Here is a 12,815-nt window from a genome sequence, read left to right as displayed (position 1 = left end):
GTCATTCCAGTATAAACATTGTCTCAGATAAAGACATCCGGTCATGTGACTTCCTGTTTTCAAACAATAACAAGATCATATCTGAGTTTTCCCCCTTACTTTTACATAAACTTTATATTATTTAAATATAAGATAAAGACATCCGGTCATGTGACTTCCTGTTTTCAAACAATAACAAGATCATATCTGAGTTTTCCCCCTTACTTTTACATAAACTTTATATTATTTAAAAAATATATAGTTGTAATATTTTTATTGATTGCATTTTTTTGTTATTATTTTTTATGGTTTTACACTATTGCCATGATATATTTTTTATATGTTTCCTTCTGTTATTTATTGCATTATTATTATTATTATTATTATTATTATTATTATTATTGAACTATTTTACTAGATATTATATTACATTTTTCCTCAGAAGTTATTGTCTTCATTATTATTTTCTTACTACACACTATAAACCCCTTCGGGTTGAATTTTAAATTTATTTAAATTTAAATTTATTAGATGTGCTGCTATTATTATTATTATTATTATTATTATTATTATTATTATTATTGTTATTATTATTATTTAGTTGGTGATGCAGTGTTTAATGCGAAATCCATTACCATCCCGATTTGCAACCTTTGCACTCGGTGTTGTCTCTCGTTTTATCTATTTATTTATCTATTTATTAAGATTAAAGTATTGGCACCCTGGCTTCATTTGTACCACACTTAGTATGAAAAACTCGTGAAAGACAAACATAAACATCGCAGCGTGCCTTTTTATTTTTCATTTAAAGAAACTCATTTTGTGAATGTCACTTCTCTGGCCTGTACTTTTTTTGTTGTTGTTGTTTTAGTTCCAGTGAGAAATGCTAGTAAATATATATTTAGCTTCTATGTCTACAGTTAAATACAAATGAAATGACGCACTTCGTACTAGTTTGGTGTGCAACTCACCAGAGGCACCAGTGATCTATGCTACTTCCTGCCAAGCGTTATTTTTCTTTCTAATGTCTCTTTATACATTAAATATGACAGGATAAGCGGAGTCCACTGTGATAAGCTTTTCTCCCACTTTTACACAAACAGTAAATGGGACCTAATTACAGGTAAAAACTGTGAGTGTGCTATTGAAGAAAACTCTGACGACACGTGCCGAACGATTGGTCCGAGGAATCGCCTGAGACGGTCGATCGGTTTTGACGCTTTACCAAGTCTTACTTAATTTGGTTGCAATTGAGAAAACATCAATCGTGGCTCTTTTCCTCATACGTAGTTAGAAAATGAACCCTAGCTTGTTGTTTTTTTCTCTTTAGTGGTGTGTATTTATAGATACACAGCTTCTCCTCTCAGGGGGTAGAGTTTTCATTGTCTTTTGTAGCTTGTAGTTGGACGTCAATCTGTTATCCGTGTTGTAGATGAAGCTGCAACCTAGACATTATTTCCTAAAACAGCTCCGTGTATCAGTCCTGTTCTAAAGAGTTCAGCTCCACTACGTCACCAGCTTTAAACTAGTCTTGGTGCAGGCAACTGGGTGCAGAGTGAACGAGGCCGTATGTCAGTGTACATCGGAGCACGGCTCTGTGTGTCTGTGTGTGTGTGTGTGTGTGTGTGTGTGTGTGTGTGTGTGTGTGTGTGTGGAGCTAGGATTAACGATCCCTCTCCTCAGCATGGCAGAGGAAGCACTGGAGATATTAACAGAGCTTTTCAGCTGTATCACTCCTAAGAGGAAAAGAAAGACACACACACACACACACACACACACACACACACACACACACACACACAAATTCAGTGATCAAGTCTGAACCAAAGCACAATGGATACTTTTGGTTTGTTCGCCATATGGTTTAGTTTGTTTTCACACTGCATGTAATTAAACGAACCAAAAAATAAATTAAAATAAAATAAAAAAAAACACATAAAAATAAAATAAAGATATATTACAGGGTATGATGTGTGATTCATTAATAAAACATAAATTCTGGGGTGCTAACATTAATGCCACTTCACCACACCATCATGTCTTTGATTATTACTATAACAGTGCAACCCAGAGTGTTTTATTTCTTGTAGTCCCCTGTACCTGTTATAGGTGTGAGTCTTGGGAATTGAGATGATGTGAAGCACAGTGTTTTAACACACACACACACACACACACACACACACACACACACACACACACACAGAGAATAAATGAGTGGAATCGATCGTTCAGTTGGAGATTTAGATAAAGAGGTTATAGCACAGGGCTTTTAGCACACAAGTGGGAAGGTGTGTGTGTGTGTGTGTTTTACACTGTCCTAAATGCTCTTCGGGTTTTAAAACCGAGTGTTTAGTGGTGATAATAAACACTAATGTTGTGTTTTCTCCTCATTGCGTATGCATTTATGGGAGTTTCTTTTCCGAGGTGTCACATACTGGGTGGGGATTATTCTACTGAACAAACGCTGACGCTGATGTGCTGCTTGGAAAAGCTTGTCTTATTTTCCACGCAAATCAGGAGAAAATGTATCGCTCTTAGAAGAGACATAAATTAAGAAAAGTGTCATTTAGATTCTTCACTGTTCTGTGAACTGAATCATCTGCTGTATTTAGTCATATTATGTTATGAATTTATTGGGTGTGTAATTCACGCTTGGGGTTCCTGGGATAGGCTCCGGATCCACCGGCGTCCTGACCGCCATGCATTTCTTTCCACTTTCTAATTAAATCAGTTCTAATTATGTTTACCAGCTTCTAACTCTAACTGCACTGGACAAGCCCGTTAAAAAATATATTATTGGGTCAATATCAAAACAGTGTTAAATCAGTATTGGATCAGTACAGATTTAGTATCAGATTTGTATTGAATCAGTATCAGTTCAGTATTGAATTAGATACACATCAGTGATGGATCAGTGTTTAATCAGTGTTAGATCAGTATTGATTCAGATGTAAGTTGAGTCGGTGGCAGATCAGTATTGACTCAATATTGACTGTATTGGATAAGTACTGAATCTGTATTGGATCAGAATTTAATCATTAGGTCAGTACTGAATCTGTATTATATCAGTATTGAATCATCATTAGATCAGTACTGAATCTGTATTAGATCAGTGTTGAATCATTATTAGCTCAGTACTGAATCTGTATTAGATCAGTGTTGAATCATCATTAGGTCAGTACTGAATCTGTATTAGATCAGTATTGAATCTGTATTAGATCAGTGTTGAATTATCATTAGGTCAGTACTGAATCTGTATTAGATCAGTATTGAATCTGTATTAGAGCAGTATTGAATCATCATTAGGTCAGTACTGAATCTATATTAGATCAGTATTGAATCATCATTAGGTCAGTACTGAATCTGTATTAGATCAGTATTGAATCAACATTAGGTCAGTATTGAATCTGTATTAGATCAGTATTGAATTATCATTAGGTCAGTACTGAATCTGTATTAGATCAGTGTTGAATCATCATTAGGTCAGTACTGAATCTGTATTAGATCAGTGTTGAATCATCATTAGGTCAGTACTGAATCTGTATTAGATCAGTGTTGAATCATCATTAGGTCAGTACTGAATCTGTATTAGATCAGTATTGAATCTGTATTAGATCAGTGTTGAATTATCATTAGGTCAGTACTGAATCTGTATTAGATCAGTATTGAATCTGTATTAGAACAGTATTGAATCAACATTAGGTCAGTACTGAATCTGTATTAGATCAGTATTGAATCATAATTAGGTCAGTACTGAATCTGTATTAGATCAGTATTGAATCATCATTAGGTCAGTACTGAATCTGTATTAGATCAGTATTGAATCATCATTAGGTCAGTACTGAATCTATATTAGATCAGTATTGAATCATCATTAGGTCAGTACTGAATCTGTATTAGATCAGTATTGAATCAACATTAGGTCAGTATTGAATCTGTATTAGATCAGTATTGAATTATCATTAGGTCAGTACTGAATCTGTATTAGATCAGTATTGAATCATCATTAGGTCAGTACTGAATCTGTATTAGATCAGTATTGAATCTGTATTAGAACAGTATTGAATCAACATTAGGTCAGTACTGAATCTGTATTAGATCAGTATTGAATCATCATTAGGTCAGTACTGAATCTGTATTAGATCAGTGTTGAATCATCATTAGGTCAGTACTGAATCTGTATTAGATCAGTTTTGAATCATCATTAGGTCAGTACTGAATCTGTATTAGATCAGTATTGAATCTGTATTAGATCAGTACTGAATCTGTATTAGATCAGTGTTGAATCATCATCAGGTCAGTACTGAATCTGTATTAGATCAGTTTTGAATCATCATTAGGTCAGTACTGAATCTGTATTAGATCAGTATTGAATCTGTATTAGATCAGTATTGGATTATCATTAGGTCAGTACTGAATCTGTATTAGATCAGTATTGAATCATCATTAGGTCAGTACGGAATCTGTATTAGATCAGTATTGAATCTGTATTAGATCAGTACTGAATCTGTATTAGATCAGTATTGAATCTGTATTAGATCAGTATTGGATTATCATTAGGTCAGTACTGAATCTGTATTAGATCAGTATTGAATCATCATTAGGTCAGTACGGAATCTGTATTAGATCAGTATTGAATCTGTATTAGATCAGTACTGAATCTGTATTAGATCAGTGTTGAATCATCATCAGGTCAGTACTGAATCTGTATTAGATCAGTTTTGAATCATCATTAGGTCAGTACTGAATCTGTATTAGATCAGTATTGAATCTGTATTAGATCAGTATTGGATTATCATTAGGTCAGTACTGAATCTGTATTAGATCAGTATTGAATCTGTATTAGATCAGTATTGGATTATCATTAGGTCAGTACTGAATCTGTATTAGATCAGTATTGAATCATCATTAGGTCAGTACGGAATCTGTATTAGATCAGTATTGAATCTGTATTAGATCAGTACTGAATCTGTATTAGATCAGTATTGAATCTGTATTAGATCAGTATTGGATTATCATTAGGTCAGTACTGAATCTGTATTAGATCAGTATTGAATCATCATTAGGTCAGTACGGAATCTGTATTAGATCAGTATTGAATCTGTATTAGATCAGTACTGAATCTGTATTAGATCAGTATTGAATCTGTATTAGATCAGTACTGAATCTGTATTAGATCAGTATTGAATTATCATTAGGTCAGTACTGAATCTGTATTAGATCAGTATTGGATTATCATTAGGTCAGTACTGAATCTGTATTAGATCAGTATTGAATTATCATTAGGTCAGTACTGAATCTGTATTAGATCAGTATTGGATTATCATTAGGTCAGTACTGAATCTGTATTAGATCAGTATTGAATCATTCAATACTTCTTGAATCATGTTTTTTTTTTTTTTTTTTTTTTAAATTTAGGTGAAAAATCAATGCTCTCTGTGCAAAATGCTATGTTCGGATCATAAAGATTTACCGAGTGTGTGAATCAGCTTTACTGTCCCGACACTCCGAGTTAATCAGGATGAAGGGACACTTCTGTCTCACACACTTAAAACCTGGCAGAGGTCAGGTGTAATCATTACACTAATTACAAACAGCCTCAGGTGTTTGAAGTTAAATTAAAGTGTATTTAAAATGCAAAACAAAAGCAACACAGCGGCTTGTGGAATCAAAACAAAACCAAATGTGTGGGCATGTGTGAATCATAACCCTAAGGACTAGTAATAATAATAATAATAATAATAATAATAATATGGCATTGATGGTGCAGGTGCCGCTACCGCTGTGACCTGTGGTGTTGTCTGTTGCTACCTTGACCTGTGGTCGTGATTGCTACTGCTCTGACTTGATTTTTTCTTTTCCTTGCAATTTAAAAACTGTTTTGTTTTGTTTTTCTCATCAATCTGGGCCTTTTTGTCCCACTTTGTGTAAGTATCTGCACCAAAGTCCCTAAAACTTTTGTTTAGACAGGCCTCAAGATGATGTGAGCAAAATTTGGTGAGGATTGGACAACATTTGGAAGAGGAGTAGCAAAATTGGCACTTAGACGAAAGCATTTTAGGCATGTTATTGTAACTTTTGCCCAATAAGTGGCGCTGCCACAAAATTTGCTGCATAGCCTCAGGTCCTGAAAATGCCTACCCAGTTTTGTGTCAGTGTATCAGTCGTTTTCGATTTCTGTTTCGCCGTCAGATTTGTTGGCCCATCATGGGCAAAGCATTTAGTATCAAAATTCTGTTGAGAACTTTTGTGAGGCTTACTTGGAAGATGATGTGTGCCCAATTTGGTGATGTTTGGACAACATGGGGGAATATTATAATTAGGTGGAAATTGACATCATAGGGTGCTATTATTATTATTGTTGTTGTTGCCATGGTTATGGTCTCTGAGGTGACCCTGATGCTCTGGGTTTTTTTATTTATATAATGAAGACAAATATATATGTATAAATATATGTATAAATCAGTGTATCATTTACATTTACAGTGAAGTGGGTGGAGCTGGAACTCTGGACAGCTCCTTTTGTGTATTAGACAGCCACACCCCCAATAAAGTCTCTCAGGTAGCAGGTGTTGAACAATAGACAACACTGCAGATATCAGCGGCTGGTTTAGGTACTGGATCAGTGCAGGATAGTATCGGATCAGTATCATATTAGCAGTATTGCATCTGTATTGAATCAGTATCAGATCAGTGTAGAATCAGTATTAAGTCAGTAATGAATCGGTATTTGATCAGAATCAGTATCAGATCAGTTATGAATCTGTTTTTGATCAATATTGATTCAGCATTGGATCAGTTTTAAATATGTATCTGATTAGTATCAGATCAGCATCAAAGCAGTATTGGATTGGTATCAGGACAGTATTGAATCTGTATCAGATCAGAATCAGATAAGTAACAAATAAGTATTGGGTCAGTACTGAATTAGTATGAAATCAGTAATGGATCAGTATTGATTTAGTATCATATTAGTATCAAATAAATAGCAGCTCAGTATCAGATCATTATTGTATCAGGTACACTCAGGATCAGATCAGTAGTTAATCAGTATCAGATCAGTATTGATTCAGAATGTAAATCAGAATAAGATTAGTTTTAAATCAGCATTGGATCAGTATTAAATGTGTAGAAAATCAGTTCAACCAGTATAAAGTCAGTGTCAGATCAGTATCAAATCAGTATCATATTAGGATTGAATCAGTGTCAAGTCAATAGTGAAACAATATTGAATCAGTACTGAATCAGTAGCAGATCAATATTGAATGAGGCGCAGATCAGAATCAGATCAGTGTTGAAACAATACTGATGCAATATCAGACCAGAATTGAGTCAGTATCGGATCAGTATTGAATCTGTATCAGATAACTACTGAATCAGTATCAGATCATTATTCAGTCAGTATCAGATCAGCATTGAATCAGTATCAGATCAGTATCAGATCAGTATTGATTCAGTATTGAATCAGTATCAGATCAGTATTAAATCAGTACTGAATCAGTATCAGATAAGTATTGAATCAGTATCAGATCAGTATTGAATCAGTATCGAATCAGTATCAGATCAGTATTAAATCAGTATTGAATCAGTATCAGATAAGTATTGAATCAGTATCAGATCAGTATTGAATGAGTATCAGATCAGTGTTGAATCATTATTGAATCAGTATCAGATCAGTATTGAATCAGTATCAGATCAGTTTTGATTCAGTATTGAATCAGTATCAGATCAGTTTTGATTCAGTATTGAATCAGTATCAGATCAGTATTGATTCAGTATTGAATCAGTATCAGATCAGTATTGAATGAGTATCAGATCAGTGTTGAATCATTATTGAATCAGTATCAGATCAGTATTGAATCAGTATCAGATCAGTTGTGATTCAGTATTGAATCAGTATCAGATCAGTATTGATTCAGTATTGAATCAGTATCAGATCAGTTTTGATTCAGTATTGAATCAGTATCAGATCAGTATTGATTCAGTATTGAATCAGTATCAGATAAGTATTGAATCAGTATCAGATCAGTATTAAATCAGTATTAAATCAGTATCAGATCAGTATTGATTCAGTATCAGGTCTGTATTAAATCAGTATCAGATCAATACTGAATCAGTATCAGATCAGTATTGAATCAGTATGAGCTCAGTATTGATTCAGTATTGAATCAGTATCAGGTCTGTATTGAATCAGTATCAGGTCTGTATTGAATCAGAACTGTATCAGTATCATAACGTGAATAGAAGCAGGGTTAATGCGTCTCTGCTAGCTAACGTCTCTTCCATTCTTAGTGAAAAGTGGAGGGAAGAGGGGTGTAGGACAAGAGGGGGCTCCAACGAGAGGATCTGAGTGGTGTGTGTGTGTGTGTGTGTGTGTGTGTGTGTGCCCGTGTGCGTGTGCGCATGTTTCTAGGACCCGCCTCTCCATCTGTTCCAGTGTTCAGAGCATTGTGTGTCACTGCAACAGCACTACAACACTCCACTGGTCCTAAACACCTGCCCCATCCTTCCATCTCTCCATTCCTCTCTCCCTCTCGCAGTCACACAAACACACACTTTAAGTCTCTCTCTCTGAACTGTGTGATCATTAATCCCACCCGTTGTGCAGCCACAGATAAGGATCCCCGGCACACGCCCTCCTCCTCCTCCTCCTCCTCCTCCTCCTCGTCTTAGCGATGCTCTGCTTCTGTGGCGCGAGGGGTTTGCACGTCTGAACGGTTTTGAGCTTTCGCTCACAGACGAGTGTGTGTGTGAATCAGAGGTGAAAGGACTTTCCCAGAGCACCACTGGCTTCACACACTCTCTCTAGCACACACACACACACACACACACACACACACTCACGCACATAAAAAGAGTGTATAGCTTAGAGACCGCTACGCTCGACTCTCAGAGAAGAAATCATGTGCAGAAGGGCCGCAATGGAAGAGAACATGGAAGAAGGACAGACACAGAAAGGTATGATGTGGAACTAGTTATTTATTCCTTCATTCATTTATCCCTCTGTTCAATCTGTTCATCATCTTCATCATCATCATCATCATCATCATCTCCATTCATTATTGATCCAAGCCTCAGCCTGGAATTGATATTTACATATCATGAAAATGATGATGGTACTGGTGCTGTGAGATGGTGTGTAGCTGTGTTTGGTGTGTGTGTGTGTGTGTGTGTGTGTGTGTGTGTGTGTGTGTGCATGCATGGAATGCAGGTGTGTATTTCTGTATTTCTGTGCTAATAGTGTGAGCGCGAACAAGAAGATGAATGTTTGAGTTGCCTGTATTTCATTTCTCATTTTTGCACTGGTTTCGAATTCTCCCTCTCCCTTCTTTACGTCTCTCTGTCTTCACCTCCTCCTTTCTTTCCTTTCATCCTCTCATTCTTCTTGTGATCAAGATGCTGCAGGCGTTTCTCTCCTCTGCCCTCTCTCTCTTTTTCAGTTTCTCTCTAGTCCGGATTTGTTAATGTGTTTGACTCCTTGTGTGTTTCTCTGATTTATCTCGCACTCTTGCTATTTGTGTGTGTGTGCATGCGTGTGTGTGTGTGTGTGTGTGTGTGTGTGTGTGTGTTGTGGGTCTGTTGATGCGGCAGTTAAATGGAAAATTGAATTGTATGTCCTCCTCTATCAAATACACATTTCTGCACCATTACGGAGAAGATGTACATGATAATGGCATGTGAGTGTGGAAGTGGAAGGCGTGGCAGTGTGTGTGTGTGTGTGTATGTGTGTGTGTGTGTGTGTGTGTGTGTGCGTGTGTGTGTGTGTGTGTGTGTTTGGACAATTGTTTCAGTGACATTGGTTGACATCAGAATGAAAATGGATCCTCTGGATGTCCTCGCTATCGTTTAAAGGGAGGAACTTCCCTCCGTTAAAGAAATGACCCAGTTCTCAGAGAGAGAGAGAGAGAGAGAGAGAATAAAGAATAAATAAGAATGAGAAAGGTAAAGAGAAAGAAAGAAAGAAAGAAAGGATGAGAAGAATGAGAAGGATGAAGGAGAAAGAGAAGGAAAGAAGGGAGGAAACCTCTCCCTCTCTCTCTCTCTCTCTCTCTCTCTCTCTCTCTCTCTCTCTCTGCAAGTGTGTGTGTGTGTGTGTGTGTGTGTGTGTGTGGAATACTTGATGAGTGCACGCCTGACTGAACCTGAATGCAGAGAGAAGGTTGTGCAGACAGGAGGAGTGTGCACCTCTTTATACAGCCACGGAGATGGCAGTGAGAGACATGTAGGGTGATGCTAAAAAGAGATGGACAGATATAGTGAAAGAGCGAGAGAAAGAGAGAGAGAGGGAGAGAGAGAGAGATGAAGAAAGAGGTAAACCAAGAGGAAAGAGAAAGAGGAACAGAAATAGTAAGAGAAGGAGAAAGAATAGAGAGAAATGGGAAGAGAGGAGGAAGGGACGAAAAACAAAAAGAGGAAAACAGAACAGAAGAAGGAGAGATAAAGTAATGAGAGGCAGACAGAAATAGAGGGGAAAACGAGAGAAAGAGAAAGAGGGGAAAAAAACCAAAATGAGGAAGAGAGAGAAAGAGAGGGATAAAATGAGAGAAAGAAAAAGACGGGAAAATGAAAATGAGGAATAGAGAGAAAGAAAGAAAGAAAGAAAGAAAGAAAGAAAGGAGGAAAAACAAACAACGTGAAAAGACAGAAAGAGAGGGAACAAGGAAACGAGGAAAAGATGAAGGGGGGTTGATGAGGTTGATGCTAATTGTGGGTAGCAGAAGTGAAGGGTCTGATTTATGAGGGGTCTCTGAAAAATCCCTCATCAGTCCACACACACACACACACACACACACAAACACACACACACAGGGATGTAGATAAATCATTCACCCTCGGCAGATGGTGGAAGGTTTCAGATTAAAGTTCGTACAGTAACTGGATTAGCCATCATGTTAAAGGCGTAGCCTCGTCCTCATTACACAGAACCTTGATGTGTGTGTGTGTGTGTGTGTGTGTGTGTGTAATCAGTTATATCAACACAAGGGCTGAAAATGTGCTCAAAAAACTCTTTCATATATTGGTCAGAAAAAAAAAAAAAACATTGCAACCCAAAAACCCCCAGCGTGTCTGATTCACCTGCTACAGTCGAGTCGATTCAGAGTCGATTCACTTTCTCAGAAGAGCTCTCTTTGGATCAAAGCGAGACCACATCGACTTTTCGACTTCTTTAACTGTCCGACCGCCATAACATTCGATAAAATATTATATAAAACCCGGTCTATGAACAAATCACTCACTGAATCCGTGGCCTCAGGCTCAGCACTTTCTACACATTCTTTAACTGTATGCTTCATTGATTATACATTCAGGATGAGGCTGAAATTAAATACTTGTGAGGATCTCCTTTGATCTCAGATGGCTATCAATCGCTCACCTTCCAAGCATGATGGACTCGGAGTGGTCTGATCGATCTCTAGACTCTGGGCTGCTGAATGTGTGTATGCGAGGTTTTTGCTAAGATAGTACATCCATCTATTTAAAGAAAAATGATGGAGAGACCGACTGTACTGCCGGAACAGCCATTTTGGCTCAGAATATGGAAATTAGCATACATCCGTGGAGGATGAAAGAATGACCTCAAGTTATTAAACTGATCTGAACTGGAATTATTTCATTACCGTGAACATTGAACTTGTAATGATCCAAGTAACACGTTTGCGGTAATGAAGTCGTGATGATAAAATTTAACACAGCATTCTCAATTATGGTGTTTAACCCAGGACACAGCATTTAGAGCAGTTATCAGGGTTGAAATGTGGCCTGCACAGGAGGTCGTAAAGTATTGTTGTGCTTTTGTTTTCAGTCCTGAGTGATTAGGCCTTTCATTCTATTAAGGATGTTTTATCTCTGTTCGGTCTGACAGAACAGCAAAGAACAATGGTCTGTGTCTCCAGGGGCTTTTTCTCACAACATCACCAATAAGCAGAGATAAGAACTGAAGATTGAGCTTGTACGCTGCTTTGCTACAGCTCTGATTAGCTTCTGTAGCAGTTGTGAACACAATGTGATGGAGTCTTGTTGATTTTCCTTTTGCTGACAGCTTTGTCTAATGTACAGAAACCAACTGAAATCCAGTGTTGGTCAAGACTATCTCAGTCAAGTTCAAGACAAGACCAAGATCCACACCAATAGAAACCAAGAAAAGAAAAACAATCATACCAGTCAAGACCAAGATAAAACCAACATCCATACCAGTTAAGACCAAAATAAAACCCCTCCCATTTGATACGGGGACAACACCAACACCCATACCAGCCAAGACCAGACCAAAATCCATGCCAATTAAGACTAATACAAAACCAAAACTCATACCAAGATCAAAACCCATACCTCCCTAGACCAAGGCCCATACCATTTCAAGCTAGACTAGGCAAGACTAAGACCCATAACAACCAAGACAAGACCTAGATCTATACAAACTGAGACCCAGACAAGAGCAGCACCCATATTGTCTTAGACCAAGACTGACCAAGACCCATGCTACCTGAGACTGAGACATGATCAAGACCCATACCAGCCTAGACCAAGTTGATACCTATACCCATACCGGCCAAGACCAAGAGCCATCCCATTTGAGCGAAGGACAAATACAAAAACCCATACTAACCAAAACTAAAACAAGACCAAACCCCATACTGACCTATAACAAGACAAGACTAAAAACCATACCATTTGAATAAAGTCAAGACTAAGACCCATATCAACCAAAACAAGAGCTAGACCTATACAAACTGGACAAAGACAAGACAAACACCTATAGCATCTGAGACCAAGACAAAATTAAACCTATACTATCTGAGCCCAAGACAAGACCAGGACAAGACCAGGACCCATAT

General features: G+C 37.3%; 1 protein-coding gene across 5 annotated transcripts in view; it reads left to right on the top strand.

The window, feature by feature from the left end:
• Positions 1–12,815, top strand: part of gpm6ab (glycoprotein M6Ab) — a 75,632-nt gene that overhangs the window by 18,878 nt on the left and 43,939 nt on the right. For 3 of the 5 annotated variants that reach the window (XM_053622139.1, XM_053622142.1, XM_053622144.1), the window contains exon 1: positions 8,801–8,937. The exons of the other annotated variants lie outside the window; for them this stretch is intronic. In XM_053622139.1, the coding sequence (XP_053478114.1) occupies positions 8,883–8,937 (55 nt within the window). In that variant the 5' untranslated portion in view covers positions 8,801–8,882. Of the gene's footprint in view, positions 1–8,800; positions 8,938–12,815 lie in introns of those variants that run through there. 5 annotated transcript variants of the gene reach the window in all.

This window comes from Ictalurus furcatus, chromosome 3, assembly GCF_023375685.1.
Source record: "Ictalurus furcatus strain D&B chromosome 3, Billie_1.0, whole genome shotgun sequence".
NCBI lineage: Eukaryota > Metazoa > Chordata > Actinopteri > Siluriformes > Ictaluridae > Ictalurus > Ictalurus furcatus.
The sequence above is the reverse complement of the archived record's forward strand: the minus strand, read 5'-3'. Positions and strand labels throughout refer to the sequence as shown.